The sequence below is a fragment of the Gymnogyps californianus genome, chromosome 8 (genome assembly GCF_018139145.2).
Source record: "Gymnogyps californianus isolate 813 chromosome 8, ASM1813914v2, whole genome shotgun sequence".
Classification (NCBI taxonomy): Eukaryota; Metazoa; Chordata; class Aves; order Accipitriformes; family Cathartidae; genus Gymnogyps; species Gymnogyps californianus.
In genome coordinates, this window is record NC_059478.1 from 14128801 (window position 1) to 14156746 (window position 27946).

General features: G+C 36.6%; 1 protein-coding gene across 5 annotated transcripts in view; it reads left to right on the forward strand.

Moving 5' to 3' along the window:
- COL11A1 (collagen type XI alpha 1 chain) overlaps positions 1-27946 on the forward strand; it is a 163957-nt gene that overhangs the window by 83910 nt on the left and 52101 nt on the right. For all 5 annotated transcript variants that reach the window (XM_050900518.1, XM_050900522.1, XM_050900521.1 and 2 more), the window contains 15 exons: positions 282-335; positions 417-461; positions 3856-3909; positions 4859-4966; positions 8520-8573; positions 11703-11756; positions 13899-13943; positions 14074-14127; positions 14223-14267; positions 18250-18303; positions 19183-19236; positions 24650-24703; positions 25628-25735; positions 26516-26605; positions 26896-26949. In XM_050900518.1, the coding sequence (XP_050756475.1) occupies positions 282-335; positions 417-461; positions 3856-3909; positions 4859-4966; positions 8520-8573; positions 11703-11756; positions 13899-13943; positions 14074-14127; positions 14223-14267; positions 18250-18303; positions 19183-19236; positions 24650-24703; positions 25628-25735; positions 26516-26605; positions 26896-26949 (927 nt within the window). The remainder of the gene's footprint in view (positions 1-281; positions 336-416; positions 462-3855; positions 3910-4858; positions 4967-8519; positions 8574-11702; positions 11757-13898; positions 13944-14073; positions 14128-14222; positions 14268-18249; positions 18304-19182; positions 19237-24649; positions 24704-25627; positions 25736-26515; positions 26606-26895; positions 26950-27946) is intronic.

Sequence of the window (27946 nt, forward strand, 5' to 3'; positions counted from 1 at the left end):
TTTCCAATTACCATTGTTTCAGATAATTTGTATTGTGGATAGATGTTTCCCAAATATACAAGTAGAACCAAGTCCGTAATTCTATTAATAGTTTTATAGTGACATTGAAGGGTGCTTTGTGATGCCATGACTTTTCGTAGTGGCAGGCAGCCCAGTGTTATTTTGATGTCTCATACAAGACTGCTGCATTATAGTGGAAGAACAAGAATTAGACTCAGAAGAGAACTGCTTGCTAACCAAGTACTGTACAAACAAGCGTTCTTTACTCCAATATATTTTAGGGGCCTCCAGGTCCTCAGGGTCCGATTGGCTATCCAGGTCCTCGTGGTGTAAAGGTAAGATTTAATTACTGGATTCCTCCCCCCACCCCTTTTTGAATATATGCATGTGGGTAATTCTTTATATTCTTTCTTTAGGGAGCTGATGGTGTCCGTGGTCTCAAGGGATCCAAAGGTGAAAAGGTAAATCTGACTGCATTTAATTCTTTTCCCTTTTTCTGTGTTCCTTATTTCACTGCAATGTCTTCTGTCTCCTTCACTGTAGTGTGTTTTCTCTTGCAGCAATGGGTTTATTTTTGCCTTACCCTAAGGACATACCAAGCCCAATTCATAAATCAGTGATCTTCATGGTTATTTACACTGATACAAAGTGAATGTAAAACCTTCAGTTATCAGAATGGTTTTGAATCCTCTTCGCACCAGTTTAAGTAACTTCTCTCTGAGTTGCTCTTAAGTAGAGAATTAGACATCCCCTCTCTTGTTAATAGATACTATAGTGGATAATGACAAGCTTGTGCATCAGAGATTTGTGGTGACAATAGTGTTATTTTATCTGTTTTGATAGAGCTGTAGGCTAGATTTTACGTACATCTTCCAATGGCTTTCTAGGTTCCAAGTATTTTTGTCCCAGATCTTTGGCTTTGCCAAAGTGATGGACAGCCCCAGTCAGATGCATATATATGAACATGAAGAAAGCTTTTACATCCCCCTGATACCATTAATCCTGTACGTAGAGCTCTTACTAGAGCAAACACCAACTACTGTGATCTCTACTGACTTCTGATGGTCTGCAGTGGCTGAAACTACAGCCATTATTGGTTTAAATTCCCGCTTTCCTCAGCACTCAGAATGAGAGACAGATAACAAACACCATCAATCATACCTCCTGACCACACAGGCAAATTCAGCCTTGTGGCTCTGGTGGCTACTGTGTATATATTTATAGCTATTTCTAAAGCAGAAGACTCAGTCTTGCCAAAAAGCCTTGATTTCAGCACTAGAGATCTGTCTTTCAGGGTCAGAGGCCACGAGCTGCTGTACATTTTCAGGCTTTCCTAAACCACAGTTTGTCTAGTCTGCATACTCATTTTAGAGTTGCTCATTAAATCTAAGCTGAAAAAGAATGTGTTTAGTACCTGTAGAGACTGGACAGTTCAAAAAACCAGCTTTTTCTTGTGCCTTGTTGAGTGATTAATATCCAGCTAGGACAAAATACAGGACTCACATATAAGTAAGCTTAATATATGTGTGTATACATATGTGTATATCAATGAATACTGATTAGCATAATCTCCACAATATTTCTGTGTTCCTAAAAATTGATCTCACAGTTGCAGTAAGACACTGAACTCTACTGAATACCTCAAAAGGTCACACAAAGATATTTCATAGAGTGTCCTCACAGTGCTTTAAAGGTCTGTTACACAGGCCTTTTTACTGAAATTATTCAGATGCCATTACATGGGGGAAAGCACTGTAAGAGACAGAAATAAATAAATTGATCATTCAGCAAAGCCTCTGTAGATCTGGAATGGTCCCAGGGATATCAGAGGAGGTCCATCTCTGTACTGACCAGGAAATGTGACTAGAACTCTTTAGCTATTTTATTTTTTGTTAACAGCAGAAGAGGAAATAGAGCATTCAGCTCTCTCCTCCTACATGGAATAAAATCAACCTCTTGTAGGTCTCAATAGCTGGAACCTCACTGTGAAAGCTGAAGAAGAGTTTCAGTTCATTTGGCAGCCATTTATTTGGTCAGTAGTTGGCACATGGTCAGTCCTTGCTGATATGTTGCAAAGTGTTCTCATATAGTTATTACTGTCCATGGCCATAACTGAGCAACTTTTACACCTAAAGCTTTTTTCATGTATTCTGCACTCTACCTTTTTCAGCTCTCTCTAAATTTTAAGAAAGACCACCTTGGAATTTTAATTTATGCAATATAAGATGACCATATAAAGCTTAGTTTCACCATCTAGAAAGCATGGGAAACCTGCTTTTAGAATGGTTTTTAGTATATTTTTTTCAATGAATCACGATGGGTTACCTCATCTGTTTTTACATGAACACACACTATTGAGAAATTATATTGGCTTGTTTGATTTTTTTTTTTTATTTTAATGTCTCCTCACCTATTTTGATTTTTTTTTTTATTTTAATGTCTCCTCACCTATTTTGAGCTGTTTACCACTAGTAAATCTATTTCTACCACCCTTTCTAGGGTTATTTGTTGCATGCAGTATGACTATGTCTGAACAGAGTCAAAATGGCTTTAGCCTTGCAATCTGTCTCAGTTGCTGATTAGGGAGAAGATAAAGCTCTTGTGGGCCCAGGAATGCAAAATGCAAACTTCTTTTTCAAAGTGAGGATGAAATAGAAAGCCTTTCTTGTTTTTCTTCAGTAACGTGGAGCACAGTATCATTCTTTCCTGGCTTTATTGACAGTCCAAATATTACTCAGATTCTAAGTCAGCAATATTACTTCAGCATATAAAAAACCTAACAGCATCACAGTAAAACATTTTACTATGTTCTTATTCATCACAAAGACCTTTGCTCCCAGGATATAACTAAGCATCAGATAAAAATGCAGTCAATAATCTTTGTTGTCTGAATTTGGAACAGTAGTTGTATGATGAGTTAGTCTAAGAAAGAGGGAACCAAAAGCTGATCAGTTATGCTAGAGCAAGTCGTGAACAACTCCACTGAACAACTCCGGAGATTTCTGTTTGTATCTGAACTAACTCATACAGGTGTAAATGAAACTTGTCTGAGTCCTGTCTGCTTGTACTTCAGCATGGAGACTTATTAAAATGCTTGGAGTAAATTCTCTGCCAGAATTTACTAGGCAGTAAATAAGTAATTCTCACTAGGAATAACAATAATGTGGACCTGTTTTGCCACTGTATATGGATTCAGTCTTAATGTCCATTGGTTTTTCTACTTTCTTTCAATCACGTCAGCCAATGAGACTAGGCAGGGCTGAGTATTGCCAGACATCGAACTACTATATAGAGATGACTACTTTTTCTTTTACGTTATGAACGTTAATACATGTCTTTTTTTTTTATTATTAAGATGTCACAACCAGCCAATTTTTTTATTCCTTTCATGATGCTATTAAGACACTAGTTTAAAAGAAAAATTAATTAAAAGGGAGGTTCTGCTATCAAAATAAAAACACTGAATAATTTGCCACCAATTTTTTAGGTAATTGAATGGATGACCTTATTAAAAAGAGTGATAATCAAAAAAAGTTTAGGTGTAAAGAAAGGACTTTGCAAGATAATTCATAATAAACCAGAAGAATTATATTGTCTCTATCTTTAAACAGAGTTTAAACAGCTTTAAACAGCTGTTATTAGGAACTTTCAAACTAAAAAGTCATTTTGTATAGTGCACTGATATACTTTCTCTAAAATAGCAATAACCATATTAGATTTCCTGGTGTCTGAAGTTCTCACTTTATCTGTGCAAACTATTTTAATCTGTAGTGTATGTATTTTCTTATTCTGTCTGCAGAAAAAAAAATCCTCTCTATTACTAAAAGTCGTTACATGCATTTATGCCTTTTTTAGGGTGAAGATGGTTTTCCAGGATTTAAAGGTGACATGGGCCTTAAAGGTGACCGGGTAAGCATTTATTCATAGCCCATATGTTCTGAGAAAGTTTAAGTGTTATTATTTTGAAAGGATCACTGAAGTGAACAAATAAATTTAAGCCAAAAATAAAATAAATCTAGTAGCTTAAATTATTTCTATTCCCTCTGCCTGCACAGATTTGAGCCAGAGATTTGGTTCTTGTGAATCAACAATGGCACAGTTATAAAGAGGAAGAGAATGTCAGTCTTGAATATCCTTTTCACTAAGCTTCTTCCTAGGGAATTTCCTTTTCCAGATTCCAAGATCTCCAGTATTTGCCTGAGGAAAATTAATCTATTCAGGATAAAGATGTTTCGATTCCAACCTAGCATCTTGCAAATCTCTGCCAAAATGTTGTTTATTTAGCTCAATGGGCACTTACTTCCTTTCATAGGAAGTGTTGTGAAGGTTCTAAAAAAACTTCTCACAAGAGGCTCCTGGCCTGTATCTGTTGTCTGTATACATAAATAACTGTGAAAATGGTATCCCCGTAAGTACTTACATACAGACATTTTTCTTTCTATGGACTGTCAGAGTGCCTTCACAAGAATTTAGGGAAGGAAAAGTAAGAATACGCAGTTTCCAAATGCAGCTCTCTTCAGGCAAGGCGACTGGGCTCTTACACTTGTGAAAGTAATATTCAGTACCTAATTTATATGTATTTGCATTTATATAATGAATATAAGCAGCGGTATTTTCCTAATTGGAAATTGAATGGGCCTTTGAGCAACCTGATCTAGTTGAAGATGTCCCTGCCCATTGCAGGAGGGTTGGACTATATGACCTTTAAAGGTCCCTTCCAACCCAAACTATTCTATGATTCTATGATTCTAATCTCTATTTACATTTACTGAAAACTTATTTTCAAGTAATTGTAGGTAGTGTCTCTAATATATCCACAAAGGCAATTGTTCCATATTTATAAGGTGGTGTATTTTAGGGAGAAATTGGTCAGCCAGGCCCACGAGGAGAAGATGGTCCAGAAGGTCCAAAAGGTCGAGCAGGTCCATCTGGGGACCCAGGTGCTGCTGGTCCAGCTGGGGAAAAGGTGAGTAGCCAAACATCAACATAAACATGTCATTGCCTCATAACATAGATGAAGCCTGTGATCTTCATCACTAAAAAAACAGGCCTCCAGGTCTGCAAAATCTTTAGCTACCTAACAGTAGGTTTTATGAGACACTACTGCAGCAGACCGCTGGAGTTCACATTTGAACAAGTATTGGGAATCATTATACTGTAAGTATACAAAAAGGCATTATAGTACTTAATTGGCACGTCAGGCAGCTAAATTCTTATCCCGAATTACATACAGTGCATGCCAGCTAAGGAAAATATAATGCAAAGAAAATAGTTGGGCACAAAGGAGGATAAAGGTGCTGCTGGAGAGTGAATTAATATTCACAGTCATATTACGACAAATTGTGACATGAAGATTGTTTTAAACAGAAAACATATCCTGAATAAAAATCCAAAATAGGGTTGGCAAAAGTGAAAGAGGCTGTTAAAAGGGAGGACTGCAAAAAAGGATGGTGACATGAAATACAGGAGAGAACAAGCACAAAGATAAGTACAAATCTCTGTAGTATCCTGACCTCAACAAAAACCACTTGAGATTGATACAGAGGAGGAAAGGAGGCTGAGGAATGCACGTGCGGTTACCATATTTCACTGGGTGACAGCATCAGAAAAGAAAGGTGATTTCAGCAGTGGCATTTTGGATAACTGGGAAAGAATGATAAAATAGAACAAAAATGATGGTTCAGAAATGTATATACTATATTTCACTAAAGTGAGAATATACTGATGAAAATATTTCCCTTAAAATTTTTTGGTTAACCGTGGATTTAATGCTAGTTCTGTCTTGACAAGAATAGGACAGAAGGTGCATTTTACATTTCTTTCTCAGTTTCACTGTCTTTGAAATAGGAACAGTTAGTATTTTCCAGCAACATCCCATCTGACATCATGATTAATTATTCTATCTGTCTTTTTATCTATATACAGTCTTTGAAAGTATACATTAAAATCTTTATAAGTATGTGGTACTACTAAAAAGGTAACAAGGTTCACAGCTAAGAGTTTTGGCAGGAAGAAAAAAACGTATTCATCAAACTTGGAAACAAACCCTATTTTCATCAAAAGTTGTTACTTTTTGCAAGTATGTCATTAGAACTTCAGAAAGATGTTAGGGTTATAATTTGAGCGTAATGTCATTCATAAACTCTTAGAAAAGTATATATCCAAAAACAGTTCACTCATTACAAAAAAGATTTATTCTCAGGTTTCCTTAACTATTGGGAATTATTTATGAATTAATGTTCTCCACTATTTTGCAAGATATCTCACCAGCTATTAGGTCATTGAATTGATTCATTAGGTCATGAATCAAAGAACATATAAAAAAAGAAACTCAAAACTGTTCTCCTACATGAATGCAAGCTGAGTTCACACCAGAAAGCCAGTGTACTCAGTTTTAACTAGATCAGCAAAACAATCTGGTATAAGGGTCATATTATCTTCACCCACAATATATTTGTATTCTCCAGAAAGAACTGTATGTTTCATGGCAATGGTTGTTTTCAGTATTGCTGGCCTGACAAAAATGTAAGAATATTAGGAATCTTATAAAAATTTGTATTGCTGTCATGATATCTGCAGAATAATTAATTGACTGAGGACATCTACAAAATAGTCCGTCTTTCTCAAGTCTTTATAACCTAAGTAAAATAACCAAAGTGAACCAAACCAAACCAAACCAAACTTTGTTAGTTTTTAAATATGAATTTCAGTTATTTTTAATTCTCCTTATTCAAATTACTCAATGTGAATACAGGTTCATGTTTTCAAGCATTTCTTCTTCACTATGACATATATGGGACCCTCACAGTCTCACAAGTCCAGAATCTGAAGCCCTAAATATCAGAAGATATTTGAAAAAAGTATTGGAGTTGATAACACTGTTAGCTGGGCTCGGAATTTTAGACCCGAAGTTTTCCCTTTTCTACAAATGTTTATACCTTTTCTTGCCATTGAAAGTCAAACATCTTCTGTGGATATTCTGTGGATACTTGGCCAGAACGGAGTGGGTCAGAGAAGAATTCTATGATGTTGGTCCTGTGATATTTATTTTAGCACAAAGACTAGAATAATCTTTGTGAACTCTTAGATCTCCCCACAATAGTAGGGAAGTGCCTGTAAGACCACTTATCAATGTCCTATTCCCTTGTCATTCCTATGACTTATTTAATACAAAGGTACTACTCTTCCATAGTAATGAAAGTACCAGAGTAGTCTCTTATTCTCTACATTCAACTGATCCCATGATAAGAAAACTCTCTTTCCCAAGTAGGTCTAGGGCTGGATTTGCTCAGTAAAGGAAATGCCAAGTATGGTGCCAAAACAATGAGGAATATATCAGAAAAGAGTTTATAATCAAAAAACATATCCACACTCAAAACCTAGGCAACTGGTCTTGCTTAATCATTAAAATCAGGGACAAAACTTTCACTGAATTTGGCAAGAGTTTGATGCACTGTCATGCTGCAAAACATTTCAATCATTGTAATGCGTGCGGCTTGTTTCAGTGTGGCACATAACTGGCAGCATTATAATTATTTTCATAAATTGAAGAATTCTTCTGTAATAATGTCTCAGCCAGACACATGCACTTACATGAATATGATAATACACAACATCTTTATTCATGTGCTGCATTTTTTACGAATAGACATGTTTATTTTGGCAAATTTCCTTTCCCATACAGGTCTCTCCTTCCTCTTTTTCATTATGTAAGGTTACTGCAGAGTACCATATTATATTGTATAATCATATCTTTTGCATTGAGATCTTCTCCAAAATGTGATAGTCTGGAACATAGGCAAATAGGCGAATTCTTCCCCACAGTTCCCATCTTTCAAAGACTGAAACTGCTTTCCCTTGCCTTTGAAAGTGGCAAACCATCACTCATCCTCTAGAGGTCTGAAGAGATCAACTCAATGGGGTAGGGTACTGTATTTAATTTCTAGGAATGGTTAATGTCAGCTTTGATCAGACTGCTCATCCTGTTGTCCTTTCTGAACATAGCAAGTTGGTAATATTTGTTGACAAATCTATTGTCAGTAAATAGTCAGTGGGGTATGATTTATCATAGTCTCAAACAGTTTAGAACTATGCAAGAAAAAAATTGATTCTTCAAATGCCTATTCATGAAAAAATCTGTGGAAAACAAAGCAGCCATCACACAGTATAAATTAAAAAGGATTTCTTCTTACTTAAACCTATTAACACCCTGATTTCTTAGAGAATATTAACAGTTTAATGACCTCAGCCCCACATCACAACACAGCACTTCACGGGGGAAAAAAAGAAGACACTGAGGCATTGGCTTTGCTGAACTCATTCACTGGAGTGGGATTTTTATTTAAGTTTGGGCAACTAGGCCCACTGGTGATTAATAGTAAAAATGAGAAATTGATTTAATTGAATATTATATTCCATGAAGTATCATCACTCTAAGTTGTGCAAAAATATTTTCTATAGAAGTCTGCTGAACCACTAAGGAGGATAAAATAAAATTTAACACTGCCTTATTATTGCAGGGTAAGCTTGGTGTACCCGGATTGCCAGGATATCCAGGAAGACAAGGCCCAAAGGTGAGCTGTAAATGAGCTGTATATCTTGTGTTTTGACATTAGTCACAATGGCAGTTATTTTATTTGTGTGTTTGGGGAAGCAGGGTGTGGGCATCAAAGCAAGGGCTATTTTTCACATTTTCTTTCTTGACAATCATGTACTGAAGTAAAATCTTTAAAAATGTTGGATTCCGTAAGGCAGGCTCTTTAAGGAGCACTATCTTTCCTCTTCTTAACTATATTGCCTTCAAACATTTGCCATCCTCTCATGAGTTGTGTTTTTGTGCAAGCATCAGACTGGCGTGCATTAAACAATTTGAAAATGAAGGAACTGCTGATATGCTTGAAAGAGAATGAGCACTATATTGACCACTAAATGGATGCTGATAGTGATGGGAATTTTCTGTGTGGTCCAAGGATTCTATTTGTTTCATTACTGCTTCTTCCATAGAATAAGCCATATTTCTTTGAAATGTATAGTTTACAATTTTCATCATGTTTTCCTTTTGCTTCTGTTAAGACAAACATGACAAAACCCAACTCTTAGTTGATTTATGTGCCCACGTCTATCCTTCAGCTACCTTTTACGTTTTGATTGCAATAGAAAACCATATAGGTGGCTTCTGCTTTAAGTGAAGTGAATATTTTTAAAACATTTTTATGAAACATGTTTTTAAAAAGGTTGTCCTAACACAGCTTTAGGAAATGGGCATGCTAAATTAATTGCAAGTTCTCTTTTCTGAGATTAGCAAGAAAGAAAAAATGGAATAAAAACATAATTCTACAGACATTTCCCAGTGTAGAGGAGGCCATTACGGAGACATTGCATCTGCAGACTGTCTCAAAGATGACTCATCTAGGGCAATATCGCAAGTAAAAGAATCCCTTACCCCTTCTACACAACTGAACAATCAACCTGCAGTATAATCCTCAACTTTGCTCTACTTCGGGATCTATTTTTATTTTCAAATTTGCAATTATGATTTTTTGGAAGAATTATAACTTCCTGGCTGGCTAAGCAAAGTATTTTTCTGACTCTGGCCTATACTTTGGCCCTTTTCAGTCAAGTGAATGAACTATCTGAATACTGCTTATTCATTGAATACTCTGTGTTAGTGAAAAATATCAAAACCATCTATGGAAAGTATTCATGAAAACTATTCACCTTGAGAGACATGGTTTTTTGCTTCTGTTTCTTAACTCAGACATCTGAGATTTCAGTCTCTCTTTTTGTTCTCCTTTAGAACTGTCTTTTGAAAAGTCTAAAATTGAAGAGGTTTTACATTATTCAGTTCTAAGAACAAAAATGATGTAACACTTCAAATAAAAGTTGATTCTTTTTTCCTCAAAGACTTGATCAAGAATTTCATTACATTAATTTTTTATCACATTAAAATTGAAATTAGTTCTCAAGCTGCATTCACTATTTGCTCTTCTAATTTGCTTAAACTTCCAAGAAAGAGTAATGACAGCTACAATACATCAACTCACTAGAGACTTGTTTTAAAACTTATTCACAGTCCAGTTAAAATTCACATAAGGGAGAGAGAAAAAAAGAAGCAGCAGAAAAACATATTAGTTGTGTAAAGCAAATAAGAAATCTTGTCCCAGTATTGTCAAGAAGGTTCACACCATTCTTTTTGTTGTTACTTACTTGATTTTCATTATTTTTCTTCTGAGAATTGTTCTTAGAGTACTGCCGTTATCTGATAATTTTCACTATGTTTTTTTCTCCTGTCCAGTCCCTCTTGATTAACACAATTGCAAAAACTACCGTATATATAAGATACTGACAACCAAGTCATGCCTATTAATGCCCGATCATTAGAGTTTTTTTTTTTCCTCTGGCCTTTTAATTATAAAGAAAATGCTTGGGCTTCGCAGAGTAGAATTTTCACGGTTTTATTCACATTTTAAGCTATAACTCGTGAAGAATTAAAAAGGAAGAAAAAAAGAAAGGAAGAAAGGAAGAAAGAAAAGAAAAAATCTCTTATTTTTCTCCCACCAGTGAATATCGGTCAGGGTTTCATTAGAGTCAGTGTCAGTGAAGTTGTACTGCCCCTAAGTCATTAATGGATAATTGGAATGATTGTGTGAAACAAGATTCATTAAAGGGAAAACATAAGTAAGAAAAACAGAAAAAAGGAAAAAATACTTACTGACATTTCAAAGAAGAGCGCCAAGAAATTCTATCTTAAGTTTTTGTTATGTGCCTTTTTGTTTTTGTTATGTTTTAAGTTTTTGTTATGTGCAAGCTGCACAGATATAGATGCATTATCACAGCAGGGAGTCTGGCCAGTAGTTTTAGTGGCTGACCAAACCAAACACTGCTTTGATTTTCGTCTCCAGTCACTTAAAAGTATATTTTATCAAGTCTATCACCTCTTTGACCCCAAGTCCCTTATGACAAATTAACACCTAGGCAGGTAACAAGTCTGCTGTCCCTCTGGACCTGTATACCAGAAATAAAGAAGAAAATAGTACTGTTCAGATCAGACTGGGCAGTTAGCAGAAGGAAAGGGGAGAAAAAAGGAGAAGCAGGAATAATGCCTGGAAGCGGTTTCAAGTCAGATAATCTCCTCATAAATTCTGCTTATGAGATGAGCATATAAGCACATGTACAAATTGCATGTATCAGTTAAATGAAACTGGCCAGTGGTCAGCTTACAGTGAATAAAACACCTGAAGTAATTTACAGCTCAGTAAAGTGAATAGAGGACCACACTACTGTTCAGATGTGGCAACACCTTACAATTATTTTGAATGAAGTTATTTTGTAAAAGAATTATTATACTGTGAGGCAACAAGGCCTTGTTTGTTCCTCTTCATTATGATACAGTTATTTCTAGTGGGCTGTCACTGATAATTTCTTTCCTACTTTTAAAAATGGTGCAGATTTAATGAATACTTTATTGTCTAATAAGATGACAAATAATGTCCATTCTATACATTGATTTTTTTAATGCATTCTGGACTTGATGCATTATGGTAAGTTAATTTACAGATATTCATCAGAGCTGTCACACTTGCAAGTTTGACATGTACAATGTACATGACTTTGGAGGTGTGCTTTACATATAAATTAAATGTTGGCTATACTACTGTTTTGCTATTGATATCCTCTGATATTTGCATTGATTTCTTACATAGGGCTCAACTGGTTTCCCAGGATTTCCAGGTGCCAATGGAGAGAAAGGTGCAAGGGTATGATAATTCATGCTTGCATGACACTTAATTAACTTTTGGAACTCAGTCCTATGGGAAGTCACTGAAACCTAAGGATACAAGCTGCTATCTAAAGAACTATAAAAACAGGCTTTTCACACTTAAGATGAACCTCTACAGTTATGTAAAACAGGACATACTGAAACAGTAGTTCTCATTCTTTAAGATATTAATCTAAATATACAGGAACTCGGACACTTTCTCACTGTATATGCTACCATAATTATATATTTGAAGAAGGGAAAAGAAATCACCTTTGTTGAAGCATCTTTTCTGACAGTATAGCTGAGTGAGTTGGCAAGGACTATTTTCCTGTATCCCATTAATTACCCTGCTACCATGCAATTTACCCTCAAGGAAATTCAACTTGTATTTCATAAGTATTCTGATTTGCCACAAGTTTTTTATTTGCTTCAAAAATGCAAAATACACCAGACAAGATGAAGAACATGTACTATTACATATATTAAAAAATAGATGTAAAATGACAGCTTTTGCTGCTTTGTTTACTTGAAGCAGGTGAGGGAAAATCTGTTATGCATATTCTTCGAATTATAAAAATGAAATATAGGTTAGAAAGAAGGTCACTGTGCTGTTGTCTCTAAAGATCAGTTGAACATAGCAAAACACGTTAGAAAGATGATGAAGTTAAGAGTATGAGTCAGAATTCATAGATGATAGCAACTTAAAGTCAAACTGAAGTAATGTATATCACTGTTCTTAAGAATCCATTTTAATTTGCAGCATGAAAACAAGCAGAAATTCATGATTTTAAGATGAAATATATGAAATCCAATTGTATTTGCATTGCTTTTGTATGGCTTAAATTGTTCTTGTATTATTTCAGCTAAGATAAAGGTATGTTGTTATGGACAGACACAAGCAGTAAAACAATGTTCAGTTCATCCTTGTTGGGAAAAATGAGACATGACTGCTAATAAAGATATCAGATTAAAAACCCAAGCAAAACGATAGCAGCAAAGAGCAGACTTAAAATTATGGAAATCTAATTATAGTGATCCATTATCAAGCCTTCATAAAGCTTTCAATTCAGCTAGGGTACTAACCACGTAATTAATAGCATCAAACTGCATGTATACTTAAGTATTATGCTTATCATCAATGAGACAATAACTGCTGGTTTTGTAATATGAATCAGGTATTATTATTAATCGTGCCTAAAGGGATATCATTGTGTTTTATACTACCACGCATACTGGTACTAGGAAAGACAGTCATTGTCCCTGAGAAGTGCACAAGCTGTGTAGCATTTTAAGAACAACACATATTTTTTATTTTGATAAGTGAAATAAAATTAATATTAAAAAAAACACAAGAAAACCCTCAAGAAAACAGGTGTGTGCATTTAATTGGTTTCCAATAAAAGCGAGCATTATGCCAAAACATCTCTGCTGATTTTCTGTTACTGTTCTGTTTACCTCAGAGATTGGAAAGTACCAGTCATCAGGTTCCTCTTTCTATCTGAAGAATACTCTCTTGAATTTTAAGCTTCTTTGCATTAGAATGCACAGCAATACTAATGCAGAGCCTAAGGAAAGAAATCTGTTGAGTATGATTAGGAGATACATTGAAGCAAAAAATTAAGGGCTAGTATTCTGGCAAGTTCTGTATCTCTGTGCAAGTGTGCAGAATCCTGGTAGGTACTATAGTCCCTATTCCTGTTATAAAAAAAGAGAGGCTTGCCCTTTCTTTTCTCTGTTAACCTCTGGAGCTGTCCATGGGAACCTGGGGACTTTGTCTTCAAGGCTATTATTACATTGGAAACGATGCCAAGTCCTTTAGACTACTGCAGAGGGACTCTGCTTGTTGTGTGCCATCTTCACTACTATTCTAATGTAGTTTAAAATGTTCTAATGCCTATGACAGAATCTGACTCTGAGGCAAATTTAGTGCATTTAGCTACAAGTCCCAGTGAACTTAGAAAGATAATCAATTTTATCAAGGACCATGATTCTGTAAATTGAAATGCAAAGCAGATGCTTAAAGATAAAACAACATTTAAACCTAAGGGAGTTGCATTCTGCCTCCAGTTCAGTAAAAAAACTTTATCTCACAAATATAGTGTCTGCTAAAATGATTTCTGTGAACTTTTCTCTACAGGGATTACATGGCAAACCAGGCCCCAGAGGACAGCGAGGACCAACAGTATGTACTTTTGCTTTGCAATTTAGAGGTTTTCCTATATTAATTGCCTCCACTATCCTGTGCAGAATTATTTTGATTTGATTATAGCATCCAATAATTATCATCAAGTTTATCTGTGTTAAATTGACAGGGTCCAAGAGGCTCAAGAGGTCCCAGAGGTCCCACTGGCAAACCAGGTCCAAAGGTAATTGTCAAGCACACTGTATAGATTGGCTACAGGCTGTTTCTTTTAAATAAAATAGAGGTCTAATCTTTGAACGTATTGTCTTCTCTTTCTAGGGTACTGCAGGCAATGATGGTCCTCCTGGCCCACCAGGCGAAAGGGTATGTGAAAGCTATTTATGTACATGTTGTTTTTCCCACTATGTAGGAGCGTGATATGATGATATGAGGATGGGAGGGTTGTTTTATTTTTAGTTCTCCCTCTCATGTCTTTGCCCTTCTTTGACCAGAGTAACCAGAACTAACAAAACCTCAATTCCAACGATGATTTTCACGAAGTTATGAACGGGGTAGCTGAAGTTTGCTGAAAGTTTCTTCCATCTGTAGCTCAGTTTTTTACATATAGGACACAGAGAATACATACACACTTTGTATTATATCCATGCACTTTGTATATAATCATGCAAATTACAGTTGTACTTACCAGCTTATGCTCTTAAGAATGCCTCATTTACTGCAGCGTACTGCTTGTTTATTGGATTTGCAAATCACTCAAGCCACCTCCAGAAGCTTCTCTGTTGAAGCAGCTGATTTTTTTTGTTCTGATCAGCTAAGAATTCCCTTCAACCTATTTTCTGCATGATTGAGAAATCCTATTGTGCTTGCTAAAATAAAATTTTCTGCTTGCTATTATCTTACCAATCAATACACAAACCCAATATACAGTCAGCCCATTACACAGCCGTATATAGAAAAACAATGTTAATAAAACAGATTTGTAATAGCAGCACTTGAAAACCAACTCAGGTAGTTTAAGTGGACATGGTCTCTGCCAAAGTATTTTTGCAAAGCTTAAGAAACTTTTCTTTCATAGCCGTATTTCATTAAATGGCTAACCTTTTTCAGGTAGAGAATCTATAAATCCTTTTCCAGTACCCACCCCCAAGTCCCAGTGATCTCCAGAAGTCTTACTCTTCAGGAGGGAGCTCCTTGTGCATTTTCCCCTGCTGCATAATGTCACTTTGTTACACTATTTCCTTGCTGAATACATGCACACTTGGTTTAACAATACTGGCAGAACAACAGCAAACTGGTTTTGCTAGAATGACTAAGCAAACTGAAAAAGGAAAAAGGCCATAGGATCAGACCACATGGTTTGATTGAGTTGATTACTGGAGATAAGGACATCCATAAAACTAATGATAACAAGCGCATGGCATGAGTGTGCTCTAGAAATCTCAAATTTTCTGTTTGTGTGTCTGCAGAAAGCAATTAAGGTTAATTTTGTTTGGTTTATCCTTAGCAGTTGCAAGTAGAGTATTAATAAACATCTGTCTGCTATACACATGTAAAGGAATGCACATGCCTGCATATCTAATGTCACATTTTTCTGCTTAAGAAATTAATTCCGTTCCTTTTGACTGAAAGCCATTAAAGCGTATGCCAAAAAAATTAATACCAAATACACTGGAGACAAAAGTTTTAGTTTACTTAAAACTGTTCATACTCATCATTTTAGCTCTTTCATTCCTGAAGTGGAATATTACTTAACTGTCCAAGAGACTGGTTAGTGGAGCAGGACAGTGGTTCCTGCAGTAAGGAGGAGAAGTAGGATAGAACAGAAGGCAAGTTGAGGACTGGAGGACTAGACTGTAGCCAGTACATACGGAAGGCAACACTCCAAGGGAGGCTGCAGTAAGAAGTTGAAAGTACCTCTATATCAAGCAAAAGACAATGTACCAAGTGGAACATGGACAGCAGGAATAAGTGGAAAGTTTGGGTGAAACAGGAATGATGTGGCAAGTAAGAGAGACACAGGGCCAGGAAGCTGAGATTCAAGAGAGGAATGAGTTAACTAGCATGCTGGATGTAGAGAACTAGGCATAGTCCAAGAAAGGAACTGTAGGTTGTTTTACACTGAGGAGGAACATCAGAGGCAGACTACCAGAAGGTGAATAGCAGAGCCTTGTGAAGGAGGAGTTTGCTGACAGCTCCAAGAGGTTATGCAGAAAAGAAGCTGGAGGGGGGACTGAAAACAATGAGCAGATCAATCCAAGATGAAGGCATCCCTGGAGAGAAATTGATTAGAGCAAAGAGATGAAGAATCTCAGAGCACCACATCTCATATCACTTGTGTAATATAAGTGTGAGGTATCTATTTGCTTCCCGATAGGGGTGAACATCAGCCAAAAAAAACCCCTGTCATTTCTACTCCACTGAGACTATTTCAGGTATCAGACATGTAAACATTAAATAATCTGTCCTGTGTAGCTACTGTTAAAATGAAATTCAATGACAAAAAAGAAAATGTAATTTTGATAACATGCTGTTAGTGTTCTAGTGCTTTTTCTCACATAATCCATCAGTCCAGTGGCTTGAAATCTGCAAGCCATATTGTGAATTAAAAAAATGCATATCTTCTTTCCTTAAAAAGCCTCAAGACGTGAAGATCAAAGTACAGTGGGAATTAATGAGAAAGAAGGTGCAACTAACAGTAAAACTTTGAGTTGTGCTCTTATAGCCCAATTCCTGAGAGGGACCAATTTCTTTCATATATTTTGTACAGTAGCTGAGTCAATTTTAATAGTTTTCCTCTATAAAACTCCTCCATTTTTTTTGAAACTTTATGCTTTATGTTATACCCAGAAGCAAATGAGGAAAGGTCATTTGTTCACAGAGACAGCAGAATGAAAAAAAACCTAAACCCTCCTATGGAACATATTTGTGTGTTATGGAGGTTTCAGAAACAACTTTACACCTGTTTTGGAAGAGAAAATAAAAATGATGGATAGTGCAGTAAGATCACAAAGATTTCTTCCTTTGCCTAGCACTTCTTAGTTGACTCAGATTTAGTATTACAGTATAATCAAGGTTTACCCTGGAATAAGATTCACTTAAGGGCAAATTCTCCCAGGTTGGGCACAAGGGATCCTCTCCCACAGCTACATTTGCACACTGCTTTGCCTACCGCAGGAGGCAGCCATGCTCTGGAAGTGAGCCTGGGCTCTAATGAATGCGGCTTATGGAACTCAGAAACAGTTGGCGTTTTATTAGAGGAGCAAAAGGGTAGCATAATTTGGGAGATATGGCCTCCTGCTTCAAACATTTCTAACATATTTTGACAGCTGATGTCTTAGCAAAAGCCACACATCATAAACCAAGTAGAACAGGATAAAGTCTTGCGCTATATGACTAGGGTACATGGCTCTGCTGTGGGACCGTGTAGAATAAACAAGGTTTTTCAACTTGCTACTCTTTGACTTAGCACACTAAAAACTAATCAGAAAAAAATCTTTTGATAAGCTGACATAGTCCCTTCAGCATATCAGCAATAAATTTTAAAAGCTGGCCTCCATTTTGTTTGGTGACAACTTTAGAAACAGTTGTGTAAGCTAGTACTTTGTGTAAATATCTATGTGTATGTACACATGTATATGTATATACTTGTACCTATACATACACAATGCAGTAACCCACATGATCATCTTTAACTAAATTTGTAAACCCATGCTGCATGAAAATTTTCTCTCTCCATATATATGTGTATATACAAAACTATATAAATAAAATGTTCATGCATCATGGTTTTTTTTCAGCTATCTTAACTATTTTTCATGATAGCAAGAATGTTGTATTGAGTCCCTGGTAACTCTGGAAAGCTTATTCTATTTGGAAGTTTGTACTGTTGTACTAGCTTGAAATATTGTCAGTGTGTGAGAACTGTCAAAGATGAATGTTGGACTGAAAGTTAAAAAGACCACCAGACTATTAATTAATTCCCATGTTTTATGCAACATAGAAAACAGTGTTTCTTACTCACAGTTGATTCCTACTTTATTATGCACAGTTTCAGGGGTCAGACATGGACTTACTTTATATAAATGTTTTTTCTTTTTTCTTACTGCATTCCTACACAGGCAGTATTGCTTTCAGGAAATCCCCTCCAATGTCTATGCATGTGAATTGTTGCTACCAATATTTATGGCAGTGGCGCTGAGGCTTTATGCTTATAACCAGACATTATCTACAGAGTTCATATATTTTATAATTGAAGTTCATATATTTTATAATTGAAGCAAATTTTTCAATCCAGTGTCATGGCAGCTAGAGTAAAACTTTACTTGTTTGGTTGCCTTTATGGTAGGGACCACAAGGGCCTCAGGGACCTGTTGGATTCCCCGGACCCAAGGGACCTCCAGTAAGTATCTTTTTAATTAAGTATGTGCAACAACAGGGATGTTATTTTTCATACAATGTTTCTGAAGCGAATATTTGAAGATTTATTTAAGGTATGGTTTATGTATAGATTACAAATATGCTTATTAAGCTTTAAGGCTAAGACAAGAACTCACATATTCAAAATGATCATTGGTGCAGCTCATATGACATTCAGCATAATATACTAAACTGCAAATCTTCTAGTATGTTGATGCCAGTGTCCAGGTGACAGACTGAGTTTAGGCAAAATATTACTTTGCTGGTGTATATTTTCTTTTAACAATTGGTTTGTTGAGGAAAAAATGAAGAGGAAGGAGACATTCATTAGTAGCAGAAATGTATAGAAGTAATAGCACGTTTGAGCTGCAGCCTGAACTAGTTATACTGCTCTTCCAGTGTGTTTCTGCTCATGTGGAGTAAGTACAAAAACATCAAACCACCTGTGATTTTTTTCACCCTTGCATTTGTTATTTTTATTTCCAATGCCAAAACCTGAAATTTCATCAAGTACTCCTGTAATGCTTAGTTTTGTGTTAACTGAGTCATTAAGCAAAGAAAAATGGAAGGGAAGTATAGGGACTTTCCATGATTTCTGAATTTACAGAAATCCATTTTGAACATGCATGCATTTGACAACCTCACAGTCACTCTCCAAGCAATTGTTAACACACATGAGGGAGGACACAAGGAAAATGTATTATTAAAATCATAGTTAGTTGATATCGGAGCAGTTAAGCTGTACTGAAGACTAGTCTAGAAAAAACAAAGAGATCAGAGATTCTTACAGCTAATTGCACACTTTTTTTCAGAATTAAGGATGGCTAAGAAATGTTTTGATTTATGTATTTTACAATTTCAGGGGCCACCTGGAAAAGACGGCTTGCCTGGGCACCCAGGACAGCGGGGTGAGACTGTAAGTAAATGTCCTCTACTGTGTTAATGTTGTTAACCTCCAAAGCTCATGATTGTGTGATCAAAACTAAAGAAACAGAGACAACAGAGAAGAGGGGAAGAGGCTGGGACTAAGAGGTTATATAACTGTAGTTTTCTTGTGGTTAGTAGGTTAGGCATGAGAAAGCTTTATTTTGCTTCCATGCTACAAGAGTGAGGTTATTCTTTGCTATGCCTGGTTAGTAACATCACGATGAGCTTAAATAGTCAATAGAAGTAAAAGAAATTAATACTTAGATCTCAATTTTAATAAAGATTTGTCAGGCAATTACTATATCGTTCTTTTCTCACTGAATGCCATGTAACATAAACAATAACATAATAAAAAGTCTTATTAATGGTAAGCAGCTAGGAAACTCAAAAGCCAACACCTTTGGAAAGTAGGATCAGGAATGATTCAACCTGTGAAAAAAAACTTAAATTTTGAAACTATATCCTATGTAATCCCCCTAAGAATCACAATGAGTAAATTCTGGCAACAAAATGAAGAAATTAACATGTAACAGTTTTAATGGAATTATTTAAAAAAACTCTCTACTCCTGTAGTGCCAAAACCTTACTCATATCCCACTGTGTCATGGGTTAACCCCAGCTGGCAACTAAGCACCATGCAGCCACTCGCTCACTCCTCCTCTGCCCTGGTGGGATGGGGAGGAGAAATTGGAAAAAAAAAGTAAAACTCGTGGGTTGAGATAAGAACAGTTTAATAATTGAAATAAAATAAAATATTATTATAGTAATAATTGTAATGAAAAGGAAGATAACAAAAAGAGAGAGAAATAAAACCCAAGAAAGACAAGTGATGCACAATGCAATTGCTCACCACCCGCTGACTGATGCCCAGCCAGTCCCCGAGCAGCGATCTGCCCCCCTGGCCAACTCCCCCAGTTTATATACTGAGCATGATGTTCTATGGTATGGAATACCCCTTTGGCTAGTTCGGGTCAGCTGCCCTGACCATGCTCCCTCCCAGCTTCTTGTGCACCTGCTTGCTGGCACAGCATGGGAAACTGAAAAATCCTTGACTTAGGATAAGCGCTACTTAGCAACAACTAAAACATCAGTGTATTATCATCAACATTATTCTCACACTAAATCCAAAACACAGCACTGTACCAGCTACTAGAAAGAAAATTAACTCTATCCCAGCCAAAACCAGGACACACTAAAATAAAATAAAATTCTTATTCAGATTTTTCAGAGATAGAGAAGGCCATAAATTAATTTAGAGAGAAATTTTCTCAGCATGTAGAATGCGTTTTGGGTTCCAACTTCACTGGAAATCTGTTAGTGACTGCTGAGTCACTTCCACTGCTGGAAGGGGAAGCACAGAGCTTGGAGTAACACATCATTCTGAAAAACTGTATTTTCTTCTGCTAGTACTGTAGCATTGTAATGCTTTGCAATGATAGTGGCATTTTTGTGTGTGAGAGAAACATTATTGACTACTTCTTTGTTCTTTTTCTTTGCAATGATGCAAAGACTAGTCTTGTGTACCATAAGAATGAATTTGAATCATTTAGAACGTAGGAAGCTCAAAATTGTTCTTTAGTCTGGTAAGAAGCAGCACAGTTACTATTTTCCCTTTATTCTTATTTATTTGAACACGAGCCAGTAATGTGCCATTATGGCAAAGAATGCGACTAGTATCCTGGACTGCAGTAGGGTGATCTTTCCCTTCTGTGCAGCCCTGGTGAGGCCAGGAGTATTGTGTCCAGTTCTGGGCTCCTCAGTACAAGAGAGAGAGAGAGCTACTGGAGAGACGCCAGCAAAGGGCCACTAAGATGATTAAGGGACTGGAGCATCTCTCCTGTAAGTAAAGACTGATAGAGCTGGGACTGTTTAGCCTAGAGAAGAGAAGGCCCAGATCGAATCTTATCAAAGTATATAAATACCTGAAGGAAGGGTGTAAAGAAGATGGAGCCAAGCTCTTTTCAGTGGTGCCCAGTGACAGGACAAGAGGCAATGGGCATAAACTGAAACACAGGAGGTTCCATCTGAACATCAGGAAACACTTTTTCACTGTGAAGGTGACTGAGCACTGGAACAGATTACCCACAGAGGCTGCAGAGTCTCCATCCTTGGAGATACTCAAAAGCTGTCTGGACATATTCCTGGGCAACCAGCTCTCAGTGGACCTGCTTGAGCAGGGCAGTTGGACCAAATGACCTCCAGAGGTCCCTTCCAACCTCAACCATCCTGTGATTCTATGATTTCTTGATTTCACTCATGACTAGAAATGAAAGATGCAAAATACAATGAAACTATGGACTCTGCTACTGTGTGATGTTTGGACCAGGTTCAGTCAATACTATGGTTCTCTAATCTTGTATCTCCTTTGGGTTTAGTAGGGTTAGACTGATATAAAACTTGAGTAACTTAGGAGCAAATGCAGTTTTTCATTAGCATTGTTTTCTGCCCTGTGTATATGTATACTTGGGCCAGAACTATTTTTAAAATATTTTTCCGCCATGGGTTCTCATGTATACGTTTTTGTAGAAAAACAGATTTTTTTAAAAGCAAAAAGTAGACTTGTTGACTTTTTCGATGAACATTTCCATTTCAGATTTTTTAAAAATGTATAAATCAGAAAACTTTCATTGCACTCACTGGTAAATCAGGGTCTTAAGAATTCTGTTCTTATTTAGGTGTCTATCTCATTAAAGTTCAGTGGTGCATGTGGGCATTACAGCAATTAGGGAGTTAGGCTAAGAGACATACTCAAGCTTAACAAATTAGAGAGCCAGATTCCCAGATTACACTCTGCAGCTTGCTTATGGAATAATAAGCGTATATTGACAGCAACTGAGGTAAGTATTAGTGGAGAAAAGGCTACAGCTTTTTCCCCCAGTAAGCCATATGCACTTTGAAGAACTGCCATTGTTTGCCGTTCTAGACATAGGAACAGTAATATCATGATAAATAATTTGGAATATAAATGTAGGAATAAACTAGATACTGAAAACCAATATTAAGCTAGTTCCTCCTTAGAAGTGATTATCAATTTCAGTGATACCAATCTCAGATTGGCAGGAGGCATCAGCTGCAGAGATTGTTAGATTGTCTGGTGTTATGCAAGAGTTTAGTGTTTCATGCCTGTGAAGGGATAAAATAAAAATGTACTAGCTGTTTCATCTATTAGAATTAATCAAGGACCTTCTTCTTACTACAGTAAATTCAGTTTTATTAAATTGTCTTTCACAGACAATAACAAAAAAAATGGAGGCTAATTAGGCATTTAAAAACACACGCATGAGACATTAGTGTAAATTTTTTACTACTAAATATTTTAGATGAACCCATGGGATGTTCAGGTCATCTTGAGTGCTGCTGAAATCTCCTTTGCTTATTACTTCTTTTACAAATCTGACTCTGTAGGAATAGATAAGCTGGTGACAGGAGAGAGAAAGCAGAGTAGTAAAACCATCATTAGCATCAAGAATCATTGAATATACTGCAAAGTATCAATGCATTCTGCAAACCTGGGAATTGCAGGTCTTCTCAGTAATTGCAGCTGCAGCTACTCAGCAAGGTACTTTCAGGAAATGGGTAATATTCAACATTCCTTTGTCTTTCCTTACAATAGGCTTCAGAAGAAGCTTTGACTGTGTAAAGGAAGGGACACATGAATGATTCTATCTGTAGCAGTTCTAATTTTCAGTCATTAGAGCAAAGGGGTACTTTTGTATTTGTTTTTGATCTGGATCATTTCAGAGGTCTGAGAGAGAGTGCTTAAACAGTTATGGGCCAAACTGAACCATGATAACATCTGGCTGGCAGCAAGAAGAGAATCAGATTGAGGAAGGTAAAAAAGCTTAAACGGGATCTGATGGAATGGGGCAACTGTCAGTGAGACTGTGCCCAGAGCAATGCTAAGCAGGGCCCAATGCTTGTAAGAAATATGGACCAGATGACACCTTTGTTTTTACACAGGTGAGCAGAGTAGGAGGCAGACATAGGCTGTTGGGCAGGGGATACTATGTGGAACCCTAGATGTGATACAGCAGTGAATGCACTCTCCTAACTTTATGCACCAACACACTTCCAATATTTGAAAGAAATAATTTAGCATGTTTCAAAGATACATTAAACAGTGCTACTATAAAGTGAGGTTGTCATTCAGCTTATTGACCAATTTTGGATGGAAGTCTGGGGCCACTGATTAGAAAATGAAAATTCTGTAAAATTTGCCAGTGTTCTGAAAAACTGTCCCAAAACCATTTCCTTTCTCTTCTCTGCTTCCCAGTTTTTGTCATCATATCAATTTCTCATTAACTTTATTCTTTTTGTGGCACTCATGCTGCCTTTTTTAGCATCTCTATATAACCTTCATCTTCCCTGGATCTCTATATCTTTTCATTTTCTTTCTGTCTAACCTCCCCTTCATCTTTAATGCCCCTCAATCCACCATCTGTGTCTTTCTTTAAAAAGTATTTGTATGTCTGGCTTTATGATTTGTAATGTATACATGTAAAAATGTATTTTCAGCTGTCTTTTAGCTGCATCACTTACACATTCAGACTCACCTCATCCAGTTCACCTAGAGAGATCTGTAAAACTGACTGGAATTTTTACTGCTGTACCACCTCAGAGAGATTGGAACAGATAGAGATAAGAAAGATTAATCAGTATTTCACCTCTAAGTATACACAGGTGGTGTGGTTTAACCCCAGCTGGCAACTAAGCACCATGCAGCCGCTCGCTCACTCCCCCCACCCAGTGGGATGGGGGAGAGAATCAGGAAAAAAAGTAAAACTTGTGGGTTGAGATAAAGACAGTTTAATAGGACAGAAAGGAAGAAAAAAAATAATAATATGACAATAATAATACTAAAAGAATTAGAATATACAAAACAAGTGATGCACAAGGCAACTGCTCACCACTTGCCGACCGATGCCCAGTTAGTTCCTGAGCAGCGATCTGCCCCTCCCGGCCAACTCCCCCCCAGTTTATAGACTGGACATGACGCCATATGGTATGGAATATCCCTTTGGCCAGTTTGGGTCAGCTGTCCTGCCTGCGTCCCCTCCCAACTTCTTGTGCCCCTCCAGCCTTCTTGCTGGCTAGGCAAGAGAAGCTGGAAAATCCTTGACTTAGTATAACCACTACTTAGCAACAACTAAAAACATCAGTGTGTTATCAACATTATTTTCCTACTATATCCAAAACACAGCACTATACCAGCTACTAGGAAGAAAATTAACTGTGTCCCAGCCAAAATCAGGACAACAGGAAAAAAGAATTTCTTATTTTTATTTCCTGAAGAGAAGGAATGTGTGACATGGAATTTCTCTTTCTCCTTTTCAGCACAGATATGAATTTTGCTCTTCTACATCTTGTCCTGGATAACATAGTATTCTATAATTATTTCACAGGGTTTTCAAGGAAAAACTGGTCCTCCTGGTCCTGGTGGTGTTGTTGGCCCTCAGGTACATCATTTAATTTCATAGTTAACTTCATAAGACCAATGTTTAATGGTTGTATTATAGCTAAGGCAGTTGCTTTTGTTGTATTAAAAGGACCATATTGATGGTTATATTAATTTTTGTAATAAATTATGCATAACAATTTTAGAAAGGTGTACTTAGTAATCATCAGTGATTCCACAAAATACGCAAATGTTGGGGTTACCTTTCCACTTCCTTTTTTGTGTGTTTTCTTCATGTGATTATGAAGTTGGTGGTTTACAGAAGTCAAGAAGGCAGAGTTCTCTACCATGAAATAGTTTAGAAAGAACAATACAACATGTGACTTTCTTGTCAGAGGCCAAATTTCAGTTACTTTTATATTGTGGAGAGTTTCATTATCAGAATTTCATTTGATCTAATCTTACTTATTTGCAACAAAATCAAGCATTTGGATTGCATGAGCTTTTTTAGATAATTCCCTCAGTGAAAATGTTCTGCTAGTGAATCTGAAGAGATATCTTTCAACTCTCCTACCTTCCGATTCATATTATTCAGAAAAGCAACAGTACAGATAGTGTTTCAAGACAAGCATAGTACATGGATTTCCCTCCTGTGTCCTTTTTGTAACCTTCTCCCATAATTGGATACGCACTGTGTTTTAAAGCTTCATTGCTTAAGGAGCAAGGTCAGAATTTCACTCTTTGGAAGCTGTACAGACGTGTCTGCAGGCAGAATGCAATGCAAGATTTATTTTATAGGACAAAGATATTTTGTAAGTCAGCTTTGCCTGGAGGGAAGGTGAGGAATGTATGCTAACCAATGGTAATATTGTTTTGTAACAGATACTCATAACAGCTGGATATTAAGAATCTGCTCCTCCCCACCCCCCCATCTCCCAAGACATTAAATACCTTGAGGTGACTGAAGTTTTATTTTTGTGCTTAGGGTCCTACTGGTGAGACTGGCCCAATTGGTGAAAGAGGTCATCCAGGTCCTCCTGGTCCGCCAGGTGAACAAGGCCTCCCAGGTGCTGCAGGAAAAGAAGGTGCTAAGGTATGATGTGGCTTTGGGGAACAAATGGGAAGGGACAGATAAATTGCTGACAGTCTCACATTTCAAATCATCATGCAGAACATGCAGAATAAAATCGGAACATACAATATAAAATCACGATTGGTATGTTTCACCCAGAAGGATTTTGAAGACTGGAAGATTCCAATTTTAGAGCTGTGTCTGCTTCCATTGAAATAATGAGAATTCTCTTGAGCCAATAATTAGTATTTTTGTAATAAAAAATAAAAAAACAGTTTACATATACCACATTCACTATGGAAATACGTAGTAATGACATGTTCACACCAAGGTGGAAAATAGTACATTGGCATTTAAAGTAGGATGTGTAGTATTGGCTACAAGGCAGAAATTCACTGACCAAATTTAACTCTTTGCTTACTTTTTGGCCACCATTGGGGCACAAGAAAGATATTGCTTATATAGTTACTATTTAATTCTATTCAATCTTCCATTTTAAATGGGCATTGTAAATTTTTAATGAATGTATCTTTCAACATATTTTTATGGCTTGCTGTGTTTTTCACTATTGATATTCTATAACTAATACTGTATTTTGTCAAAGCTTGTTATAAATTTAACCACATTGATAGACTATTATAGTGAAAATCTTAAAAGAATTAGTGGGTGAATAGGTGGAGGCATAATCTTTTTTGTCATTACTATAATTAGGATCTGGTATTTAATTTTCATCACTCATTTAATGACTAACATAAGCATTTTAAGCATTTTTTTTTAATCAAAATGTAATATGTTTCCAAGGGTGACCCAGGCCCTCAAGGCATTCCTGGGAAAGATGGACCAGCAGGTCTTCGTGGTTTCCCTGGAGAGAGAGGCCTTCCAGGTGCTCAGGTATGATATAAGCACTAGAACAATTTACATGATGTTTCTAAACACAAGAAACAATGGATTAATTCTTTTATTTCATGGAACCTTCTACTGTGCTTAAAAATGAATGCAATAGGTGAACAGACATCAAGCATCCAACATGGTTAAATATCATTGGCTATATAAGCAAAAAGGAATTTATTCAGTTTTTTGTCTTTGGATTCTTACATTCTTCCTATTACATATGTTGCAAAAATAACTTTTGAGCTTTCCAGTGTAAGAGATAAGCTTTTTTTTTTTCCTTCACTTTTTAGGGTCCAGCTGGTCTGAAAGGAGGGGAAGGCCCACAAGGCCCACCTGGCCCCGTTGTAAGTAAATATAATAATTTTATGGAAATATAAACAGTATTACATAGTAACCTTTTTTCTTCTTTACATGCTGCGATGTTTTCATCAATGCAGTCTGTAAAACAGCAGACAGATGTATGTCATTCAAAGTGATCAATAATTGTTTTCTACTCTATCTATACTAATAAACATTCAAGGAATGTGAAAGTTGTGAATATCTGAAGCCTTCTGCTATCAGTAGGTATGAAATTTACTTGTTGCTCAATACTTGCCACTTACACAAGTTATTGTTGAGATGAAAGAGGTTTTCCATAGTGGAAAATCTACAGATAGTGGATAGTGAACTCATGCTGTTGTGGGTTGACCTTGGCTGGATGCCAGGTGCCTACCAAGCTGCTCTATCACTCCCACTCCTCAACTGGACAGGAGGCTGTCCAGCTGGCACTGGCTCTATTGGACATAGGGGAAGCTTCTGGCATCTTCTCACAGAAGCCACCCCTGTAGCCCCTCCACTACCAAAACCTTGCCATGCAAACCCAATACAGCTGTGTTCCCTTTGTACAACTGCAGTTCACTCATACAGTTGACCCACATCATAATGTTAAAAATATTGCTGGTGTTCTGCATAGCCTAAGCTAGCTTTTAAATATGTGGCATCACTACTTTTGCACCCTTATTACTGCATCTAATATTTTGAACCATATACCAGCCTATGTGTAAGTTTTGATTCATTTTAACTCATTGTGAAACAGATTCTTTTTGTTTAGATTGGGATAGCAGAATGTTTCATACATAAAGAATAAAACTGATAAATATTCTACTCATCTTCAGTAATTTCTGTATAGTTGGGAAATGTCACATAGCCTATTTCTTTCCACCACTATTTTACAATTTTTTATTTATTTGCTATCTTAAAAAGAAGTTTGAAGACAGTCCTCTCAGAATCTATTGAGATTTTTCACTCAGAGTTTGGAGACCTCAACATACTTAAAGAAGGGAATGCATCTTAATCCTGTTT